This window comes from Ambystoma mexicanum, chromosome 9 (genome assembly GCF_040938575.1).
Source record: "Ambystoma mexicanum isolate Mex_15411 chromosome 9, UKY_AmexF1_1, whole genome shotgun sequence".
Classification (NCBI taxonomy): domain Eukaryota; kingdom Metazoa; phylum Chordata; class Amphibia; order Caudata; family Ambystomatidae; genus Ambystoma; species Ambystoma mexicanum.
In genome coordinates this window covers 1080823685-1080849032 of record NC_090931.1, presented here as the reverse complement: position 1 = coordinate 1080849032, position 25348 = coordinate 1080823685, and the positions used below count along the sequence as shown (strand labels likewise).

The 25348-nt window shown below is 43.0% G+C and overlaps 1 protein-coding gene across 1 annotated transcript in view; it reads left to right on the top strand.

Annotated features, from left to right (window-relative positions):
• GALNT5 (polypeptide N-acetylgalactosaminyltransferase 5) overlaps positions 1-25348 on the top strand; it is a 359001-nt gene that overhangs the window by 138877 nt on the left and 194776 nt on the right. Inside the window, exon 3 of the mRNA XM_069616407.1 lies at positions 23860-23979. Within this exon, the coding sequence (XP_069472508.1) occupies positions 23860-23979 (120 nt within the window). The remainder of the gene's footprint in view (positions 1-23859; positions 23980-25348) is intronic.

Here is a 25348-nt window from a genome sequence, read left to right as displayed (position 1 = left end):
AAAGTGGTGCCATTCTGTCTGGGTTACCAGAGGGGTGTGGGAGGGGGTTTAGGCACCCTGGACTGAGTTGCCTTGCCAACTCCAGTCGCACTCTGGTGTGATTGGCCCAAGTGGTGAGCCACCCCGCTCACCACTTAGCGTGTTTTGATTGACAGCTAGGCTGAATGAATGGGGGTTTTCTGCATAAAAGCAGGGCTTTTGGGACTGGATCTTCAGAAGTCGCCACAGGATCTAAGAATCCGACGAGGGTAAAGTTGAGCCGACCTGCAACGACGACACCTCCGGTGGAGCCCTGCTTAACCGACTCACCACTTCCCAACGGCAGAGCAGATCTCCCTGCCGGAGAGTCTCTTCTCCTGACTGGTGGGAACAACCAGTCCCCTTTGCTTTTTCTTAGCTCCAGGACGCAGTGGTCGAATTGCCAGTGCAGAGCACCTCGGCAACCAGATAGCTACTACCCCTGTACCGCGACCAAAAGGTGGTGCCTTGTGACGGAGCACTCCGCAGCTGGTCTCTTCCCTGGTGGTGCAACGATCTTCAACTTTCCTTCGACGACGAGATCATCTCTTCTCTTGGCAAAGACCCGACGTGCATCCACCACCAGGAACAACTGCCCCCGCCGGAGCTGTCTCTCCACAAACAAGGTACCGTGTCCGCCTGGCTTCCCTTTCTGCCGGATAGAGTGAGGTGTCTTAATCCTTGCCTCTCCATTGGGTCGCCTCTAAGCTTTCTTTGACTTTCTGTTCTGAACTGTTCCAAACTTTCCATAACAATTTGCGATAAAGACTCGAAGCGCATTTCCACTGAGACACTTTTTGGGACATATCACCTTGCCTCTCTCCGAGTGGGCCTGGCCTCTGAACTTTGTGATCTGCAGTAGACCCTGCCTTACTTGCCTTGCATTTGTCCGTAAAGTATTGTTACCGAGTTGATTTCATAACCTGCCTTATTTTTCTCTCCCGACCTAACGAATACTAGAGTGCCATCTAGGTTAAAGCATTCACCTCTGTCTGCAAATAAGTGGTGCCGTTGAACCTAGACTTGTCGAACTATTGTTAGGGGGATTGATCTTTTTCGTATAGTAATCGTGATTGAGTTGTTTGCCGTATTAGTACCAGAGTGTTTTTCATAGATGTGCTGTTATAAATAAATACCTTTATATCTTTACACCGAAATCTTGTTCCGTGTTTGCTTGTTGTACTGTGTAGATTGCCCTATCTTGTATACTCCACATACTGCCTACCTCTTCTTGAGAGAAGTCTGACTGCTCAGCCACAGCTACCAAGTGAATCTGTGTGGTACAGACTGCTACCAAGTGGGTTTACTGCCAAACACCTGTAGTCCTAAATCTTTTGCAGTGGTCCCAGAAGGAACTGCACAGGTTTCCGCCTAACATTCCCTAACAAACGACCTCCAACTCCAGACCTCGAGGGCTGGAAATCTGATGGGTTTTCAAGATATCCCTCATTAATATTCATGAGCAAAAATGTGCATACATTTACAATCATTGTATGCATATTTATTTTATGAATAAGCCTGGAGTTGGACAACCCTATGCTAAGTAACATTCTCGGAAACTGACTTCATGTAAACATCCCCTTCTCCTACTGACACCTTGGAATTAACCCTCCTAATTTCAGCATTTCTGATCTTTGATCTACTTTGGCTGGTTAAACATGCATTCAAGCTCTCACTGACAGCATCCTTGCGCTTTAGCCTGCCCCACCTCAATTTGAACCACCTAGCTTGTTTTATCTGGAACCTCTTTACCCCACTGCTGCATCGCTTCCCTTTTCTTTTCCTCTGGAGACTATGGTCTGATCACCTGAGCAGTGGAGCAAGCCACCAACTTCCAGACATGCCTGTGCACCTCAAGACCACCATGATGGTGGTTTGGCACAGTAAAAAGGATATCTAACTCACATAACTGTTACTTAATTAGTGTTTACTAAAAGAACTGTATACATCTTACCTAGTAGAAGAGGAGTGCTAGAATGGTCCCAATTTCCAATGTATTTGTCATCACAGGCCACTGCTTTTTTGAAAGAGTCATAAAAGTGCATACAACTCGATAACCCTCATCTAAACTCACAGGCTGTTGAGATGATGCTGTATCTTCAAACCCTTTGCGGAAGATCTCGGAAGCCATGTCTAACATCACTATAGCATCTTCATGGAACTGCAGTCTAGTGGTGGCTATGTAGAAAGTGAGCATAAACGTAGCATATATATTGGAAGTTCACAGTGCAAATGCATACAATCCCAAGAGGCCCTAACGCATCCTGCATCATATATGGTATTTTACCTATAGCTTACCTATATCCTAATGAAACACTTATATTACAAGTGGTGCTCACCCTGCTACACTGAATACATGTAAAGCACATTTGCTGCTTGGACAGTCCAGGTTTGATCCGTTAGGGGCCTAAATCTTATAGGTGAGCACAATTTGTGGCCATGCAATATTAAGGCTCCCTTTGTTTTTCCACATATTTGGCACCTCAGGTTAGAGCAGTGTATTAGGGAGTATTGACTAAACCCCTCATCCTGAGAGCACAGATAATGTGCACTGCCAGCTACCGTATAAAGTAAATGCTTTGTAAACATGGAAAATGTGGAAAACGTGGAAACAAATTAATTCCTTGAAGATAAGACAATCGAGTTTTCAGCCAGCGTTTGGCATAGAACAGGTGTTGTTTGGTCTGGAAAAGATCAGGGGCTAAGCTAATGCCGGTATTGGCAGGACTCAGGGCTACCTATAGCCTTTTGGTTACAGCACCTGAGCTCCTATCCAGGCCTACAACCAAAATACCTGGGGCTGTAGCCCCCTCAGCCCCCGCCGCCTAGCAACACCTCTGGCCCTGATCAAAGAGCGAGATTAACTACTGTGGGATGTTTTTACCCATGCATCCAAGCCCTACCATAAAACGGTGCAGTACTGGCATGGAAAACATCATGATGGCCAGATCTCCCCAGAGAGTGCACAGGGAAAACATGAAGAATAGGCTGCCACCCATTTTTGCCTATGTTGTGAGCACAGGAGGGCACTGCCTAAAACCACCATTGGGCTACACACACAGTAGCCTGAAACCATTGAGAATGGCAATGCTGATTGCCAAAAGCAACCCAGAACTGTGGGGAATTCATTTTCTTAATCCCAAAAATGGTTGCATTACCAGTACTCACCACTATCAGAAAGCCAGCGTTTTAAAACCACCAGACTTTTGTGTAAAACTGAACAAATGAAACAAAACCAGGCCAAGGAAAGACTTGCTAAGAGGTGGATACAAAGTAAAACTATATTCTGAAAAGACTTGAAGGAAGTAATTATTTAATGTATATGTAAAAATTGTCAGTTTGATTTGAATGTAGAAAACTGGGAATAAAAAGTGACATTTAGCTGAATCCTGGCTTAATGAAACTGAATTCTGCCTGACAACTACCCCCGACAAGAGTTGAAACTGGATCAACAGCTGTGTTCCCAGGCCTGGCTGCCAGGCCTGGCTGCATCCTGAGGTCACATGGCCCTGTTGATTGAAAGGGGAGTGGCAGCTGGGGACTACAGGGAGTTGAACAAAGGCCTGTCCTGGACTCAGGCAAATGTTATATTGGGGGGGGCGTAAAGTGGCTTCCTCTTAGGGGAAACTGGGAGGGGCAGTGCCTCTGCTAGCAGCTGAGCTTGGGGGAAGTGGATAAACCAGTTATTCCACCCTGTGATGTCGGAAGCCACACCCCTTTTTGACCAGAGCATAATTTTAAAAAGATAGATAACTCATAGTGCGGACTTGTGAGAATTATATAAGTAATATCATTATTTTTGTGATTTTTCTGTGAACATTTTAAGAGGCGTTAGGACCCTGTGGTGTATTCTGGGGGGTTGCTAGCGGAAAATAGGGTCTCACTCCAAATGTATGCATGTTACAAATCTGACACTTTATCATCTGTAACCCATATCCCTGGTGCACATTTGTGTAAAATCTGGAAAGGTTTAGAGGTCGTTATCTGGATAAAAAGGGGAGAATTCTGTCATCAGTGGACACGACATCGTACAAAGACAGGGATCGGATGGTTTGGTGCTACAGAAAATATGTTAACTGAACCTATAATATTAGAAAAATGGTACATAGATAAATATGTATTTGGGTCAGAAATAGATTTGTGTGCAATCTGACAAGGGGAGGTTCCTCTGACCATAGAACCTACAGCATCACTCTGACTCACATTTCCTTCCCCCAATCAAGGGAGAGAGGAGGAATTGGCCAATGGTAAGTGAGAGGGGCAGGTTTAGTTATGACCAACGCACACACCCACTTTCCAAAACACATAAAAAGAGACTGCTGGGACAGGTAGAGACATTCAATTCCATTTGCTGCGGAGCATGCTGACCGACGACTTCACATCCAGAGATCCAGACTTCAAATCCATCAATCTCCAGAACCCGTAGCAGAAATTAACTCCAGAATTTGTAGCAGAGAGGCCTGAATCCACCAGCTGAATCCTCTTCAGCAGGCCTCAAAACTAACCAAACTATTCAACAGCCGGGTGAGCTGTTTGAAGTTTTGCAGAGAATTTTTGCAAGAACCTGTAGCAGTACCCAGAAAGCAGTGTTACATCCACAATCCAGAGAGGCTAGACCAGCAGAGCAGAGCTGACCCTGATCGCTGTGAGCAGAACCAGTGCCTGATTGACCCGCCGAGCAGACAGAACCCAGCCGGACGTGTTGACCAGATCCGTGACGAGGCCTAGTTCAAATTTATATTGTGAGTACCTAGCAGAACTGTTCAGAACCAATCTCTTAGTTAAAATAATCTAATCCAAACTATTTTAACCTAAGTAGAACTGCCTCCTAGAAATCGTGTCATCTGTCATTTTTAAAGCTGCACAACCGTCACCTGTCATTTTGAGTTTACTTTAAATCCGAAAAACTACCTTTATTTAATCGTCCGTATCTCTGGAACTGTTTGGGCTAGGAACGAGATTTAACTTTCCTCTGAAAGCTTAGAATCTAAGCTTTCCAACAAGCCTACAACTTCCTACTCCTTATACTTTTACCAGAATGCCAGTTGTAAATCCAGCACTAAATTAAAGCCAGCACTAAATTAAAGCCATCATAGCCATGTCAAGCTTTACAAATTATGTTTGTGTAAAATACGCTGTGACATGTACTATAAGGAATAGAATACCTGCTACTATAAGCATAAGGATATTGCAAGTCACCTTGGTGCTCCCTGACCTTATAAAACAATTTTACATATTAACAAATTGCGCACTGCACACCACAAGAATAGTGTCCCAATTTAAGGGCACTTGCACTCTATCAAAGGCTAAACGCCAAGAAGTTAAATATAGTTCAATGTTGTTTTTCTGATGATATCAGATATATTCTAACATTGACTTAAAAAGTATAATGTCCTTTGTTTAATCTCTCCATACAGAAGCTTTATTCTTAAAAAAACAGTAGGATCCAACTCAACATGTTTCGAGACTGAACCATCCCTTCTTCAGGAGCAAAATACAAATTATATCTGCAAGTTAACAAAATATAGTACCAGTGATCATGTCTAAAGGATATTTGTCAGAAACAGTAAGGAGTAGGGGAAGGCAATCTACCTTATTGTTCCCATGGAACTCCCATATTGAGTCCAATAAAGAGTTTTGAAAACTGAGAATATTGTTCCCCACAGTAGTCCTCAAAATGTGTATCTCCAGGTTTCCAGAGAAGGCTAGTGTAAAAACCTTGAGCTGTGTGTTAGATTCAAAATCGCCACCATAGTGGTTATCTGATAAGTCTTTTCTGTTGGACTTCTAGATTTCAACTTGGTGAACATATAAGAGTATTATTATCTTACTGTGAATTGAGTTTCTTGTTTGTACTCTACTGGTTTAGCTGGAAGGTAGGAGGTCTTGGGTATCCCCTTTATTGTCTGATGATTTTGAATCTAGTTGGGACACTTTTTTTATTCTTCTCTATTTCCTTGGAATGAACACCAATATCAAGCTATACCAATGATTATGTTATGAAAATACTCAATATGACAAATGTGTCCTACAATAAATTACTTCAACTAGCACATATGTATCAACCACCGGGTCCTTTCAAGCCCAATTAAACAGTATTCTGGCTAAGTACCTCATCATACCCAATGCCTACCACTGCCTCGAAATCTACATGTATCCTAGAGGGCACCAAAGCTGAGACATTTGAACACTTTCTTCTGCATATGTTTCAGAAATCACAATGGTTGCAAGGGCTATCTTGAAGCCACGAGGATAGCTGAATCTTCGTTGAATGCTTTTCAGCCCATTCTGAAAAATATTTGATATCTTTATTGTAACATGCATCACTTTCCCTGTTTTCTCAATTAGATTCTAAGATGGACACACAGATAGTGAAAAAAGAAAATATACAACATTCATTAAAAACAAATGTGTCCCTGATCCTGACAATACCTAAAGCAAAGCAAACATAGTAGAATATACTTTTATTCCCTACTTTAGCTAAAATAATTTTTAAAAAGGGTTCCAGGTTCATGTTTCACGGTTCTGTATAACTGGGGCCTCTATTTGTAACTAGGGTGACTACTTAGCTTCCATATTCATATTTATTAATTTCTTTGCTACATGCTTTGAACCAACCATGTGCAAAAGGAATGTTGAGTGAGCACACCTGGTCAAAAACTGAAGATGTGCTACCAGCATACAGGCTGAAATCAAGAAGGCCCAATCAGCAAAGACCAGGTGCATGCACATGGTAATCCATCTAATAGGTAGACACAAACAGAAATCATTTAATCATATGCCACCTTTGAAAAGAATCTTTGAAATGTATTGTAGTAAAATCTGCTGGATAATGGCATTTCCAGGAGACGGATTGACACCTTTTTAATGTTGATTTTATTTTTGTTGATTTTCAGTTTATCACTGTCCTTCCGCAGAGGGTCTCGGGGCACTTTACAACGTTCAAAGGTTCAAATCATGGGAGGTGAAACAAAAGTTACAACATGTTTTCAGAATAGGATAGGGAGATCAGGATAGACAAGTGCAGCAGGGGAGGAGGAGTGCCTGGATTACATATGGGATAAAAGGTATGTTTTGAGGCTCTTTCGGAAAGTGGTGCTGGAGAGTGCAGTGCAGATATGAAGTGGTAGGATGTTCCTTGCTCTGGGTGCCCACTGGGGAAATGCTTGTTTTTGTGTGCACGGTAGTTTGCAGAGTGAAATGTTCAGATGATGCTGGCTCACTTGTCTGGTGTTTGTGTGGGTGATGGGTTTGAGTTGGTCATGTAGGTAAAACGGGGTTCTGAGGTGGATGGCTTTGCATACAATGCTGAGTCATTTGATGGCAATTTTCCGAGGGTACAGGGAGCCAGTTGAGTTGGGTGAGAGCTGGGTTGATGTGTGAATGTTTGTGTAGGTGGAGCATAAATCTGTCTCCTGTATTTTGTAGGACTCTCAAGTTGGCAAGGATGCTGTTGGGGAGTCAATTGAGAAGAGCATTATCATAGTTCCGATTTGGTCAGGACCAGTACCTGGACTGCAGTGTGGAAGTCATCAGTGGGAGGGATGTGTCTGATCGTGTGTAGGACATGTAGTTGTTGATGGCATGTTTTGGTTACAGCAGCTACGTGGTGCATGAAGGAAAGGTGGGTGTCAATGGTCAAGCCAAGGGATTTGACAGGTGTGGAGAGGGATATATGTGGGTTATGTGTGGTGAGTTCTTTGATCCAGGGATTGAGGTCAGTGTTGTGCCTGGAGGAGCAGGTGAGGCGGTATTCCATTATGGAAGAGTTGAGCTTGAGGAAGTAGATGGCCATCCAGTTGGTGATGTTGGAGAGACAGCTTTTGTGGTTGTTTATTTGTATGCAATAAATAAGTGTTATAGTTAAAATGACAGAGTAGACACACCAATAAATTCCCACTTAGAAATAATTTGCATCAGGAATGTACATTCTCCCTCAGATTTTCAACATTGTCCTGCTTTCCTTAATGTTAGGGATGAGAGGGGGTGGAGTTCTCTTAAAACATGATACATATATGCTTATCTCCAGATTCATGGTGACACATGTCTCATCTCAACAATTCCAAAGTATTTACTGTACCAGCTACATAGTTTGTCGGAATATATATAAAACTTGGAATGTCCTGAAGTAGACATAGAAGATGCTCACCTAGTAGTGGTTAGAGTTTACATCAAAGGGAGTATGTTCCAACACTTTCAATCTATCTGGTGTCACATAGCCACAGTAACTGCTGATAGTAAAACAAGAGCAGATTCTCAAGTATCATATTTATAGGGCTATGATTTTGGGTGCGGCTAGCAGTCACATTCTGTCTGATACAGAAGCAAGAGATTGCAGAACTGACATTGCACTCACTGCCTGAACCCACATTCAAGCAGCTACAAATAAATTGTACCTTGGAGCCTTATCATTGGGGACTCAAGCCTTGATGTTATATTTGATATGTGCATACCTTCCGTTTTAGTCTCTGTTTTATAGTACTGCATAACGTGAGCTAAAGTATTATGCAAGACCATTGTTTTGTTTCACTAGTCAAACATTTTCTTACCCCCTGTCTTGGTAAAGTGGCCACACATATTCTGTCTGTGGAGTCAATCTGACCACAAAGTGCTGGTGCCGTCCTAGGCAACCACCTAGTATTGTCATTGCCAAATTGAAGCCCTGATTTTCGGATTAGAAGTGAGGGATACAGCTTTTGCAGGGGTCAAACCTCTCGGATTTCATCTGGTTCAGCCAGGTTTAACTTTATGGTGATTTGCAAATGCTTGAGTTATACGAGTCTCCTGATTTTGACCGTGCGTTCATATATAGGCAGATAAATAGAGAATCAGGACACTCAGTCGTTAGTGTTTGAAGAGACCGGAGCATAACCATGGAGCCCTGGAAAGAAAGGGAAGGAAATGTATTTTCTTAGGAGGTAATCTAGGATTAGTAATAGAGTAGGTTATAATAGTATTACATCCAAAATGGGGCATATGAGGAATGAGGGAATTAGAATAACATTTTGTGGGGGGTTTTGGGAATATGATTTGTGGGTGGAGATTAAGCACACCCAGCAAGAGACCAGTAAAGCAGTGAGAACCCCATGATCATTTTGTAGACAGGGTGCAAGAGCTGCAAGGCTGCATTTGGCATGCATGAGTCTAGTAGGTATGGTAGAAATCCAAAGTCATGTTTGGAACACTTGAATTTGGTAGGTGGAGGAGTACATGAAGTACCAAAGCAGTCTTAGGCACATGTTAGTTTTGGAGTCTGAGCAGTAAGTCACACCAGCCCTAGGCACACATGAATTGTGTAGGCTGGGGAACACACCAATGCATTCCAAGGCACATGTGAATATTTTTAGTTTTGGGTGCATGCCAAAGCAGTATTGGGACCACAGAATCTTGTAGGTGGGGAGAACATACCACACATGGATTTTGTAAGAGAGACAGTATGCCAAAGCAGTGTAATGAAAATGTTGATTCTGTAGGTGGGGGAGTACAGACATGCCGCATTAGAAACACACACAGTTTGTAGGCAGTGAAGAATGCAAAGGCAGTCTTAGGTGAACAACCATTTTGTTGACTGAGGAGTATTAAAAAAACAGCCTTAGACACTTTCACTAAATGAATTCTGCTCTGCAGGAGCATAGCGGTGAGTAGAAAATCAACCACCTTATCAATCCTCATACTTCTACAAATCAACAGTGATTCCAGTCCCAATCGTAAAGGTAAAACAGACACAGTTGATTGCCCCAGCTCACCCCATTCATACGCTGTCTCCCCACAGACATGCGTCAGCTACTGCGCAAATGGAGTGTACCTACTGTTATGAATTGTCACTGATTCTCCAGTGATTATCTCCTCCCACATGGCCAGGGGACTGCAGCCATTACCTGATCCTGACCCTTGGGGTGGTATTGTGAGAGAGTATCATGTGGGAGAGGACAAATAACATGAGGAAATGACTCCTCCAGAAAAAACACAGCATTCTTTCCACCCTTCTGAAAACACAATCTCTAACATATCAATAGTGTACTGCTGAACTGAAATGCCATTACCACTTCATGTGTGCATAACACCAACATACCATCTTCTATCACTAATGTTTCTGATTTAAACATAAAAAGGTTTGAAACTCCTAGGGACTGCAACACCCATAACGACTCAAGTACTGAGATGAGGAAGAGGAGGAAGGAGTCATTGTGGAATGAAAGGAACATCAAATGCAACATGTAGACCAGTTGTCAGACTGGCAATCAGTGGAGCATTTAAACCTGATGCAAAACTTCAATGGAAGAAAGTAGAGGAGAGTTGCAGAGCAGGTGAAGTGGGAAGCATGACTAACAGCAGAAGTAGAGATGAGTAGACAAGCCCTGCTGGCAAAGCCAAACGCTCACAGGAATGCGTCTGGAGGCCTTTTTCACATGAGGAACGGGAAACTGGTGGGAGAGCAGTGGGAGAACAGCAGTAAGGCAGACTGCTGCTGCACGGCTCCAAGAGAGGTGGTCTTGCCCTGGTTCCATCAGCAAGGAGTTGGGAAGCCGACACAGGAACCAAAAGAGGATCTGCACAATCGGGGAAGCCTTCCGATAGAAGGCCCTTTGCCGCAGCCAAACCTCAGACTGGTGAGTGGGCCCAGAGAATTTGGGGGTCCCGGGACATGTATGCAAACTAATGAACAATTGAGTAGTCATTTTGATTACTGACAAAATAGAGTGGAAAAGGCAAGAATTGTACAAATCTCTCATATATGAAATATCAAGTTGGGGAAACTTGGAACATGCATTGCCACAATCAACGAGATATTAATGAAGAGGTTAACAGAAAGAACTTGTACAAACCTCCATGGATGTGATGTCCGTATGGGGGAAGTTGAAACAAGTGGTACCTGAAGCAAAAGAGGTATAAACAGTGACAGAGTGTAAATGTAGAAATACCTGGTGAACAAAACACATTCAGCATTAAATTCCTGGCAGGGGAGTATACCGGGTAATCCATCAAGTCTATAAAAGAAAGAATTTGGGATGATAATTTTCATGATGGGGCAAACATATTTAATCAAAAATCATGCCCTTAGGTTAACACGTGTTTCGGACTTGAGGCCTTTTTCAAAACCGGACATGCACCCTACTTTTGTCTATTATCATCATAGAGTGGGTGAGAGAAATGTGTTTTCTATGTCAATCTCGGTTTAAGTCCCTGGAGTATTCCATTCAGGAACTTAGATCTCCACACGACCGCGATCCTTTTTAGAAGGGTGCATGTCCAGTTTTGAAAAAGGCCTCAAGGCGGAAACACGTGTTAACCTAATGGCATGCATTTTGATTAAATATGTTTGGCACATCATGAAAAGTGTCAAATCAAATTTGTTCATATTCCTATGGAGCAAAGGGTTCACTCCTACGACACTTCAAATGCGACAAAGCTTATCCTCACAGCCAGTTTCATAAATAAATAAACTAGTCGCAGAGAGACTCTCCCTGAATACCCCAGATCTACTACCCTAATTCCTAGGAAAGAAAGAGACACAGTTAAAGATACCTGGCAAGAGAGTATACCAGGAAACGATCTTCGGAAAAGTAATGTCAAAGAGACATTTTGGCATTCTTTACATTTTGAAGTAGTTGTGAAAAATAGGCAATTTTTCCATTAAGTAAAGTTGAAATGACTTCCTTTTGCTCAGTCTTGTGGGAAAATACATTTCTGCTATTTCTAAGGAATCATAGTTTGGAAAAGGACACTCTTTGTCATCTTTAAGAAAGTGCTTTATGAAAGAGACTTTTCAGCTACTGATAAAGACCCGAACTTTAGAGAACACTTTGGTCATCCTACCAGAAATAATCCAGGGGAAAGGAACCCCTCCTGGTTTAAGGATAATTTTTTGAATATTCTACACTTTTATTGAAGTAAAATTCTGAACATTTACCTTGCACCTTTGATTGTTTATTTAAGTGTGAGGGTCAGATACAGTTTGGACACAAGCACTGTTTTTATAATTGTGATGACAAGACTGGGACTGATCTTCAGCTTTAGTTTCCTAGTTAGCAAAACTATCTTTAGGATAGGGATAGAAAGGATTTTTTCTAACCCATTTGAGTTTCTAAAATGTCTGATGTTGAAAACAATACAACTTTGTGTCCACCTCTCATTTCGGACACCTCGCACTACTCACATGATGACACTTCCTTCCTTTTAAAACCACCAAGGATCTCTTAACCACTCTTGTCTTCTCTAAACTGGACTACTGTACCAGAATCCTCTTTGGTCTCCCCAACTATGCTTTCTGTCCTTTGAACAAGATCATTAACTTCCCTACCAGGACTCTCTTTGAACTCGCACATTTCACACCTACTTCATAGTACCATCACCAGGCTGGATGGATGATGATGCAAACAGGGCAAAATTTAAAATTCTGCTCCTTGTTTACAGATCTATCCATGGTAAGGCACTACTGTATCTATTCTCGCCCTCCCTGTGATTTCTCTCACTTCCTCTCTTTTCCTCTTCTTGTTCCACTTGCATGGAATTATCTTCCTCCAAGCATCCAAGAAACAGTCCACACTGATTTGTTCAAAACCAAACTAAAAGCCTACCTCCTCCTCCTCACCTCTGAGTTACCCTCTTAACCTACCTCTTATCTGCCTTCTAGCTAACCTTTTAACCCTTGCCTATAACCTTCTTTGTCCTACACTTTCTCTGCCTCCACTCTAGCACTTCATCCGTCATAGTCACATCTCTAACGCAGCTGGCTGTACTGCCAGCCTGCACTTAAAAATGGCTAATATTGATTGTACTTAATCTTTGTATGTCCACCCATCAATCATCCCTGGTGACTGTTCCTTTTAATCCTCTCCACAACCTGGTCAGAATGTCACTCAAACTCACCCTATTGCAGTGGTCTTCAGACTTGTTTGACCTGGGCCCCACTGGGCAAAATTTGGGCAGGCCGGGCCCCGCCAAAAATGCCAAATGGACAGAATATACAAATGGCTATGAACTATTATGCACCGCCACTGCACCCTACTCCCAGTATAGTCCCTGGGCTCCACCACCTGCTCCCATCACAGTCGCCAGGCTCCCTCATCCCACTCCTACCCAATCCCTGGGCTCTCCCCACCCCATCCCAGACCCTGGGCTCTCCCCACCACTACCCCAGTGCTCCCACCCATCCTGCTCCCGACACAGTTCCAGGGCTCCCCCCACCCCGTTCCCAACACAGTCCGAGGGTCAGTGGGAGATGGTGAATCATAAATATTTCCCAAAAAAATTCGATATTGACGGAGCGCAGTGATGGAGCCGGAACCAATCAAGGCGGGTTCAGTTTTTTTAAAATAATGGGTTAACATTTTGCATTTTAGAGCATACTTTAAAAGAAAAATGGGTAAATGCCAAACAGTTTGCAATTGGCGCCGGGGGGCCAAGGGAGAAAGCATGGTATTGTTGACTGGACATTTATGAATGAATGAATGCATGAATGCATGAATGAATGAATGGATGATAGTTTATTTGTTTAGCTCCTATACACACATGTGTCTCAAAGCACTTCAAGGCAAGAGAGGTAGCAAGGGAAAATACAACATTCTTACAAGGCCTTGAGACATTAAGAATGTGAAAATTAACTATCGTACTAGGCCTGGTGACATTTCAGATTGTGCAAGAGCTAAGACAATGATAAGGAGGTGAGGGAGGGGGGAGATGAGAACGGACAAGCGACTATCATACTAAGCCTGATGACATTTCTGGTAGTGCCAGAGATTGACAAGAGGTGAGGGGTGGGGGAGGAGGGAGGAGGAGAGGAACAAAACAAGTGATTATAATACTAGGCCAGACGACATTTCAGATAGCACTGAAGGGGGAGGAACAAACAAGCTTCTATCGTACTAGGTCTGACGACATTTCTGATAGAGTAAGTGCATAAAATATAGTAAGGGGAGGGGAGAGAGGGGCAGGGAAAAAGAATGGGAGAGGAAGAGAAAACAGAGAAGCGGTGAGGGTGGTGAAAGAGAAGAAGAGGCAAGCCGGCGAAATACAGTGTTGCAGGGCAGAAAAGCAAGTGGAGAGAGAACATCAAGTTGCAGGGGTAAATACTGAACACATAATGTTTCAAGAGAAGGGCAAGTGCAAGCCAAGATTCAAGTTGTAGATGGGCACAGCATGATTCAAGGCCACCATGATTACGTGATGTTAAAGGAAGTCCAGCATGAGAATGACGAGATTCGAGATGGGTGAACCAACATGAGTCACACGAGTCCAAAAAGCCAAATCAAAGCATCAGCAACAAAGGCGGTGATGGTGTCACCTTAATGTGTCAATACAAACTCCCACAATGGGCAGGGAGGGCTTGACTGATGTAGGGGGGATAGCAGGAGAGAGCTACCAAGGGATGAGGGGACAGCAAGATAAAGGATTCAAATATACAGGCATTACATCCATACAACGGGGGAAATACAACAGGCAGACATACCGACATTACATTCATACAACAGGGGGGAGCGAAATACAACAGGCAGGCAAACAGGCATCACGTGCATACAACAGGGGGGAATAGAATAGGCATACATACAGGATCACATGCATAAAGAAGGGGGGTAGGAGCGAAAGCCAACAAGCAGGCATACAGGCATCAAATGCATACAACAGTGGGGGGTGAAATACAACAGGCAGGCATACAGGCATCATATGCATACAGCAGGGGGAGGGAAATACAACAGGCAGGCATGCAGGCATCACATGCATACAACAAGGGGGTGCTAAATACAACATGCAGGCATACAGGCATCACATACATACAACAGGTGGGGAATACAAAAGGCAGACATACAGGCATCACATGCATACAGAAAGTGGTAGAAGCGAAAAACAACAGGCAGCCATACAGGCATCACACGCACACAACCAGGGGGTGACTACAACAGGCAGACATACAGGCATCACATACAGCAGGGGGGAGTGAAATACAACACACAGGCAAACAGGCATCACATGCATACAACAGGGAGGTGCTAAATACAACAGGCAGGCAATCAGGCATCACATGCATACAACGGGGGGTAGCGAAATACAACAGGAAGGCAAACAGGCATCACATGCATACAACAGGGAGGGGCTAAATACAACAGGCAGACATACAGGCATCACATGCATACAGCAGAGGGGAGTGAAATACAACATGCAGACATACAGACATCACATGCATACAACGATGGGGGTAGCGAAATACAACAGGCAGGCATACCGGCATCCCATGCATACAACAGGCGGGGTATAATAGATTTCTAGTAAAACAAATACCATCCCTATCCCTTGGACTCCACAGCACCTCAAAAAGAGAGCTCATTTTGGCAGGTGGGTAGGGGGATTGTGCAACAAAGGCATTTTTAAAATGCCTTTGTTATACAACCCTCCTTCCCCCCTCTGCCCCCACTCGCCAAAATCAACTCAACGGACCAAAACAAACACACACACACACACACACACATTCACACAACAATCACTATATCATTCATACAAGCACCCATCACCATACACTCACTCATAACACAAGCATACACGCATCCATACACATATTTAAAAAAATTAAATGAACATAAACGTACCTTCTGCAGGTGGCTGCGTGTGGGTGCTGAAAGCCCTGCTCCAGGTGGCTCTGTCCCTATGTGCGAGGAGGGGCAGGAGCTCCCCCTCACACATACAGAGATGCAGTGCCCTAGCCAGAATTTCTAATGAGCTATGCAAGGCTGCCGAAGCAAAACGCCCCCATCCGTGCATGGCTCAGTGAGCATGTGGGGCTGGGGAACTGAACTGTCAAAAGGAAAGTGTTTCCCTTTGACAGTTCAGCCACCCCAGGAGCACTCCCTCAGCCACCCCTGCTCTTCAAATCTAAAAACTTTTTTTTTAATTTCATGCTGGACTCTAGCACAACCCCCTGTGATGGGCCACGCCCCCATGGGCGGGCATGCCCTACAGTGTGAAGATCTCTGCCCTATTGTAAGAAGCTCACTGCTTCTGGTCGAATCTGGTTTCTTATCTATTGTATGTTCTTTTGTGATTAAAAAGCACATTGTTCCTTCCAGAATATAGATAAATGAATAAATAAATAACAAATAAATAAATAAATAAATAAGAGATATGCCCCCTTCCCCTTTTTGGGAAGGATATACTCTCAAGAGGGGTGTGAATGTGATTCAGTAGCAACCAAAACAGCAATGCACAACTGTCCAAAATAAAGGGAATGTCCAATCAAGGTTCTATTACAAATATATGTACTTTAATTAAACACATCATCTACAAGAAAACGGAATAGAAAAACTGTGGAGCAGAGGTTGAATAGGATTGTGTTGCGGTTCAAAGATGATGTGTGCAGAAGAGCAAATCATAAGGGACACCAGGGTTGATTTAATGGTCAGTTCAACTGTGAAGATGATTGTGACTAGACTAGCTGAACTGTGGATCTGTTAAATTAAGTGCTCAAGGAGTTTGTGGATTGTGAGGGCCACCAGGGTCAGTTCAATGGTTAGTAGACAGTGAAGAGGATGGGGACTTCATACACGGTTCAGTTTGGACAGTCTAATGGAGCATTTATTGATCAGCGCTTGATGACCTACCAGGGTCGTTTCAACTGGTGATGACAATCGGCAGCAAAGGTGCTGGCGTACCAAGCAACGGTTCGAAAGCGGCTGATGCAACAAAAAGCTTATGGTTTGAGCAAAGTGAATGACAAGTTTAGCAAGCACAGTGTGGTGGTGAACAGGTTCAAATGTGCAGTTTGAGTTTGTACAGCTGAGTGAGTGCCAAAGCCAGCTCTGGATGGTTCGGGTAGTTTGAGATTCAGACAACTTGGTCCGATGACAGTTCAACTGGTTTGATGTGAGGAAATAAACATGGATCCTGGCTGTCTTGGCTTCTCAGGTATTGTGAGTCTCTCTCAGAGGTCACAGGGACAAGTGTAGTCCTTGTTCTCTGGCTCCCAGGACAAGGGCAGATGGTGTGCACTTCCACAGGTCATTCACCATAATACATTCATGGACAGCAGCTTGAATGGCAGAGATGCAGGTGTTGCTCCAGTAACAGATTCATCCCCAATGTGTGCTGGAGACGAATAGGGAACAGGATGCACCTTTGCCTTGGACACTCAGTCTTCACGTAACCGGTTGAGGTCTTTGGAAAGTCAACTATCACAACAAAGGTCCCAAGAAATTCTTCCTTAAGTGTTTGTTCAAAGGTGGATCTAAGTAGTGGGAGCCCATTCTTTTAGAAGCAAAAGTCTCAATTGACAAATGTTAGCCTGCTTTGGGGGTCCAATACCTGTGTTTGGATCCAGTGGACTTTGCGTTTGTGCTACAGGTATGAACATAGCACATAGAATGAGAGGCAGTAGGGCATCGGAAGCCTGGCCCCTCCTCCTCTGTTTATTGCAATAAAGACACTTTTGATGACAGGAGAAACGTCCTATTAATAGGGCCAGTCTGAATATAGTTTCTTAATGTGTCATGCCATTTTTTGCTTAGCATCAAGGGTAAAGCAAACATGATACATGGTGTTATTTAACTAGACTGGTCTACGTTGGTAGTGCCAGTCTGCATTTACTTTCTTAATGTGGAATGACATTTTTTACTTGGCATCAAGTGTAAAGTAAATACGATAAGTATTATTACGTGGCTCGACTGACCTGCATTAGTATACATGCATCCTTATACTTTCTTAGTGTGACATGGCATTTTTTACTTGCCATCAAGCGTGAAGCACACATGATGAGTGCTATTACTTGGCTAGCCTGGCCTACAATAGCAGTGCCAGTCTGCACCTACTATCTTATTTATTTATTTTACTTATTGTGCATTTTTAAGGTACTTGTACAAAAAGAATTTGTGTTTCAAAGCGCCCACACGGCAAAGGGGAAAGGGAACATGGGACAGCAGGCGAGTGGAAAAAAAAATAATGGACAGGAAAGAGGCAGTCCTACTAGACCTTGTGAACATTCAGAACATGCAAGTGCAGAGCGAGAGAGGGAGAGGTGAAAGGGGTAAATGCAAGGAGAATCCACAGGGGGGTGCCAGGGAGTCCGCCAGTGGCAGGCAGTACGTACGTGCATGGCAGAGATCACTAGATCATTAGTGATCAACCTGCTAATAGTAAGTGCAGGCCAGTGAGGCAACACAGGCCAGTGGGTGCCCAAGGGCAAGTGCTATGGGAGGGGAGGCCTTGTGGATGATGCAGACGGTTTTGAATGTAATCCTTGCAGCAACAGGGAGCTAGTGAAGATATTTTAATGCTGGAGAGATACAGTCCCTGGGCTTGAGGCCAAGGATAAGTCTCACAGTCCTATACTGGATATGCTGGAATGGGGGGAGAGAGGAAGAAGGAAGATTAAGGAAGAGGTTGTTGCATTTATCCAGCCTGGAGAGTACCAAAGCTCTGGAGACGGTGAACTTTTGGGGAAAAGTGAGGATGTGGCATGACCTTTTCTACATGGCATGAAGGATAGTGCTAATGTGATAAAAAAAGAAGTGTGATTACGTGGTTCACTGGCATATTTTGGTATAGCCAGTCTGGATGCACCTCTTTCTGTGGCATGGCATTTTTTACTAGCTAAGTCCTTAAATGGTAATACTGGCATATATTGGTGCAGCCTGCATGATCATGTATGGGCACAGATATTGTGAGCAAAGGCATCATGAACATGCATTGAAAAATGCTCATGTGCACTGTTGATTTTCATCTACTTTTGTTTTCATGTGCTACCATACAAAACCTATAGCAAAATGTGTGGATTTGTCACAATTTTCCAAAAAAGTGATGTACAATGCACAATTTGAAACATTCTCGGGGGTGGCGGGGGTGCTAGCACCCCTCCGAACACCTCCTTGTTTAGTTTGGGCTCCCTCACTGCAATCGGTTGCTCCCTCCAGTTCAGAAATTCAATCTGTTTGCAATATACAGAGACAAATCTAGCCTTTGTCCATGCTATATCAAAGTTGTTGGGTCCTTACACTATTTAAGTACAAAACATGCACTTTACTTTAAATAACATGAATTGCCGAAAATGGCACTATGTCCGATTTGGCCCTGCAACCCCATAATTTTCTGGCAACTTGGAAAAGGCACATCTTGGTGTTGTCTAACACTAGGGCAAATATTGGCTAATGTACTGTAGAATTGTAACCAGGTTGTGATTCCCTGCCCCAGCTGTACAAATGTGCGACACAGCCTCGTGAATGCTAAACAAGCCCTTTTGTATGTTTTTTGACTTTCTAATTCATTTGGAAAACAACAACTTCCACTTTGCAGTGGCAGTTTTCTGAATAGTTTTAAATGGAATAGCCGCCTACTTTTCAGCGCCACTCTTTTGTAGTGATTTCTAAAGCTGGTCTGTGGAAATCTGAAAACATCCCAAAGCCTGAGAGGAAGGTTTAGAAATAGCTTCTAAATCAGATTGAGAAGTTGCCACACATCTGACTTTGAAAACGGCTTTACATTTTGGGATTTCAAAAATTTTCTTATGCTTGAATTCATAATACATGTAAATGCGTTTAAAGCCTGTCTAGTAGGTGTTCAAATAAGGTCCACAGACAGGTTAGACGTAATCATTTCATGTCACCCTTTGCTTTTTGATAACTTGTTTTGGCTTGTTGTTAATCACTGTTAAGTTAAATACAGTTGTGGTTTTGCATCCATGTATCTGCAGCATTTCTGGGCCTAGTTTTGCGGATCACATCAAAAGTGTAGACAGCTCACCTCACTCTACACTGTGAAGAAGCTCATAGGTGCGGTTATTTTCAATCCAGGGAGCAGCGATGTCATTTAGGGGTCGCCAGAGGTAGCAACACCTTTTTTTTTGTAATGCAACCTCCTGGGCTGTGGCCAGCAACATGTGGCTCATTACTTCTGGAGTGACTGGCTTTCTTGTTCAGGCCCCTTAAAAAAAATAAGAAAAATAAGAACAGGGGTGCCACAAGTTTTACACTTTCAGCACTGACCCTAATTAAGAAAGAGTAGGAATACCAAATAATGTGTCTTTCTGGAATTCTATACAATAATTGCTAGACCCATTAAAGGTTTATTTCAGGCACACTTCAGGGGGTGAGTCACTGATTTAGTCTGTTCTTAAACGCCTCAACTAAGCCTTTCATCCTTCTGTGGTCGATAAATGAGTACCAACACAGGTTGGGTGATATTGGGTGTATATTATTTCTACATAAAGCGCTTAAGCTATATAATAACACATCATTATCATTTGGTCATGGACGTCTACTTCCATTCACAGTTATTTGGTAATATGGGCCTATACACACTGATGTTAACGATACATATGGGGATCCATTCTTGTATGAAATGTACATCATATTATAGTGATATCATAACCATATTTTTCTTAGTGTACAATGCTATGTCAACTGGTGAAAGGTCATGCTCAATTGCTTCCCTCGATATCACTTTGGGGTGGGGTCAAATGACATCACTTCCTGTGATGTCATCAGGGGGTTCAAGGGTCGTGTGATGTCACTTCCACTACCCCTGGCATTTTGGTGAAATGACGTCCTGGCAGGGAGAGGAGCATCTTGTGCAGTTGTTTTGACAGAAGCACACGCAAAGCAGTTTTACAGTCACCCCAATTCAGAGACTGACAATAATAGGCTAAGAAGGCATGGGGAAAACTAGCACTATTTCGACACACATTCAGAAATGATCTCAAAACACTGCTGTTTAGGCACCCCTACTATCAGACTATTGGCTCTGAATAAGAAACGTTTTGCTCTAATTTATAGCCTTCTACTCTCTACTAGATAAAACAAAAGCAGAGTTATTTTATGTAGATCTCAGAACTTTGCAATCATGTTTGATGAATGCACAATTATGATACAAATTAAGATATTTATGCAGTGCTTGTTTTTGTTTCAAGTGCTCCCTCGCGACATTTAGAAAAGTTTTTATGATATGCTGTACAGGTAATTACAAATTGCACATAGACAAGAAAGCACAATAGGAATACGGGGGTGGGCCCTTATCTGCACAGATCGATAGCTCTAGATCAGAAAGGGCCTTTTGAGGTACCCTATTAGGTGGAGTTCTCAGCCTTTGGAAAGTTAGGCAGTAAACGGTGCGTACATAACCAGGGTTTAACCACAATTATCACCCGGGCCGGGGCGGCAACCAATCAGGTTGCTCGGATTGTGGGCTGAATTCCACAGTTTCAGCTCGCATTCCAAGCAACCTGAAGGCTGCTTCTCTGCCCTGCCATCTTCCAGCTACCCTCCCCTCCATTCCTCTCTAATCTCTGCAATGGCGTCCCCGCCGTCTCCACTCCTGTTGTTTCGTATCGCCAACGGCCACCATGGAAATGGAAGAGGGGCCCCGTATGAAGCCCGTCTTCCAGCTCCATGGCAGCTATCTTCAGTAAGTATTTTGTTTGAATGAATGGGACGCCTCGTAAATTGCTGTGAGCCCCTTGGGTTTCCAAATTGCAAACTCGAGGCGCTAATAGCAATCACACCCGATCCGCAGGCCGGATCCTGTGGTAATGGCACCAGGGTCCATCGTTAACTTGAGCCCCGGGCATTACCATCCTATCCGGTCCCCCGGATCGGGTGTTATTGCTATATTTGGGCACTTGGAGATTGAGTTATATGCTCAAATAAGCTAAAGGTGGCTGCAGTTAAGTGGGATCAGGTTGCATGAAAGGGAAATGCAGACTTCAGTGTACCTTAAACTGTAATAGTTTTCCCGAGTGTATCAAGATACTTCCTCTTTGTGTTAGAGATATAATTCCAGAACAGGGACAAGGACATGTTTTTTTTCTACCATGTTTAAAATTGAGGGCTCTGGCCTGCTACTAATAATCTGTTTGATGTGAGACTGCAATATGTTAACATTGCTTATTTACATGAGCTAATATATTCATCAAAACAGTTTGTGCTTCATAACATATCAAATGAATAAACAAAAAGGTTAGGGAGAGAACACAATTTGGTGGGCCCTTTCACCCTGTTGGAAATAGCCCCAGGGAGCAGCATGCACCTGGGTAATTGGGTGACTATATTGAGCCTCTCAATGGTCGCCTGTAGTCTGTTTGTGGCTAAGTGGAAACTGATTACGGGAATGTTAACTTATGAATGGCGATCCAAAATGTATTCATTACCTGCTTGGGAAATGCGTTTCAGCTAGAAAATAAACTGAAACAATGTATTGGAACTGGGGTATTCTGCTGACTTGTTCTACACGTTAGGGAAGAAAGAGCACGTGTCAATATGAGGCTCAAACGGAGGAAACCATGAGTGTAAGTAGTCTTGTATAGGGGGACTTTACTGCAATGATTTTTCTTTAAGATTGCAGTGTACTCTTTGCTCCTTGAAACCTCCTAATAAATAAGTAAATCCTTAATTTATCTTCTGAGTTCAGTCCCTCTTTTATGGTTTCGGAGAAACTTGTCAAACCCCATACGCTCAGTCAATGTTTCTTGCCGAAATTGCAGAGATGATTATAGGAATTATGCCCTGGGGGAGTGATGTGGCACTCCCCCATTGGCCAATTTCTGGGCCATACGAGCATGTATGGCTCTCACATCTCATATGGCCCAACAATTGGCCAATACGGGGATGCTGTGTCATTTCCCATGGTAAGAGTGGCGCTGACAGCAGAGCACTCAGCGTGGCGCTCCCTCTGATCATAAAGCGGTGTGCTGAGAGCCTTCCTGTCAGTTACACTTCCTTCAGGGCTCTCAGTGCGGCACTCTGGGATCATAGGGAGCGCTGTGATGAGTGCCCTACTGCCAGCGCAGGGGCTCTCGGCGAAGTGCTCAATTTAATCACAGGAGCACTGTGCTGACAGCCGGCTATCAGCACAGGGGCCTTTGTTCCGGCAAAACAAGCGATCATGGTAGTTCCATTCTGATAGCCACTGCTGCCAGCATAGGGGTTCTCGTTACAGAGCTCCTCCCACAGGCCATACTTGACAGATGCAGCCCAGTCATCAATGTCAACCCCACTCCTGCTCATTACTGTATTAGGGGGATGGGCCCACCCCTCCCCTGGATAAAATCTCTGCCAGTCTGCACCAGGAAGACAGAGCCGGGATTCTTGTTTCCATGACCACCCACTGTTACGCCGAAATCTTTGCTGTGCTGCCTCAACAGTGGCCTGGCTCGTTTGTAAGTCCCTCTCCTCCCTCCACATCACTTTGTGGTTGTTTACATGGTTGCTGGGAACGAGCCAGTTCCCAGCAGCCACTCCAGGCACATTGCCTTTTTCCTTTTTTTGTATGTTTCCCCCGCATAAGGACAGAGCTTGGCCTTTAACTTGTACTTCAGGGCCCATAACTCCCAGTGTGGCCCTGGAGCGAGGTCTATAAAGCTTAATTAGGTGCTTGTTTAGACCCCTGAGGAGGGTCTGATATTCTTTCATGTCTGAAACTTGCTTGACTATGTTTTGAAAAACATGTTGGTTTGTACATAATAGTTGAGGCATGAGAGGAATTCCAAGGTGCATTATTTATTCTGAAATAACACCATGCAGCCATTACTTGAATTAAACTCAATATTAATTGTGCATTTGGTTTGTATTTTAGGAACACACATTCAGATTGTTAATGAAACAGTAGTTTTGTTTAAACCCTGATGGATTGGTTTAGTGAGCTGTAAAAACAATGACACTTAAAGGGGAGGAAGGCATTCATATTTGCAAACCAATATTTGCAAACAGCACCACATACGTCAGTGTTTCAGCTTACTTTTGAAATTCACACATTTTGTTAAGCGTCTGATAGACACTTTTTATATACAGCACCTGTAATGTGTCTTATTTTTAGAAATGCTGCACTTATACAATTATTGATTGACTAACGTTTGTTTTTTTTTAAATTTAGAACATCTCAAAGACAAGTTAGACAAATATATGGCCCAATATTCCAAGGTTAAAATTCTTCACCTCAAGGAGAGGTATGGATTAATACGAGCAAGGATAGCAGGAGCAAATATTGCTACAGGTAACATGTTTTCTTTTGAATATGTATATTTCTGTTGGGAAATTTTTGAAGAATATGACTTTTCCTGGAATAAAGTTGTTCCAAAGGATGCAGGGAAATCATTGATATGAGATTGTCGCAGTGGCTCTCATAGGGCATTATCTTGCAGGAAGGAGCCCTGCTATCTGGATGCATATTTCCAAATGATTTCAAAGAAGTCAGATTGGAACAGGAAATATTATCAATGAAGCCAGTATCCAATTTGCTAATGTCTAAGATGCAGTTTCTCGTTATAGCCAGAAAGGCTGATCATGATTATCAAATCCATTCCACCAATTTAGTTTTTCAAATGTACAGTTTATGAATTCAGAGAATATCACATAAGTGGCACAACATGAATGCAATTCAGGGTAACTTTCGTTTGTGAAAACAATCACTGATGATACCAAAAAATAATGGCAGAAACCGGGTCAAATGTGCACTCTTTAACTATTATGAAGAATCTCGCATCAAAGCCTCATCTAGATCTGCGCTGAAGCCTTTGTATTTTAAGGTGAAAACTCAGTGGTGCCATTTTACCAAAATCATAGGTGCAGCAGGAGTGATATCCCATGCCTTTTGGCCTCCCAATGTGAACTCACAAAGGGATATCACACTACATTTGATTCCCAACTCCAGTCCATTGGTCATATATCTTCAAAAAATATGTGATGAAAGGCTGTTGTATGTTTACAGAGATTGAAAAAAGGAAAAAACAACCAATCACCTAATAAATGTAACAAAATGTGAATGTATAGTTGCTGTGACAGAATGTCATCTACAAGGGTAGGCTATCTTTGCAATGCAAATTTACAGTGGTATCTTTGAAGGAAATTGTGCTCTGCAAACCGACACAATTTCTCTGTAGGCATATTTTCTAAAATGTATTGTCTATGGTTAAACAGGAGCCAATGTCAGATTCAACGAGCATGTATCATGATCAATTCAATTCATATTATGGATGCGTGTAATGTTCTGACCTGTAAAGTCCAAAAAAACACTAACTGCAGAAATGTGACATGACCACATACCAGGTACAAAAGTATTATGACACTTCAAATAAGCACATGCAGAAACATTGTTGCAGCTTCTCGTGTAAGTTTCCCTTTAAAAGCTCATTTGGCACTAAGAGAACAAATCAATGTCCAACAGGTGTCCATTGACAATTTTCAGTGTTTTAAAGTAAATCTGCAGAGTACAGGAATATTTGATATAATTTAACACTATCTGCTGAAGCCATATGTCTGAAATAATTCAGTCTTGTTAACTCCCCTTAGCAGTGAGCTCAGGAGACCTCCCAGCCAACCAGGAATATGGAAATGCATGCTATTCCTCATGATGTTACCCATGT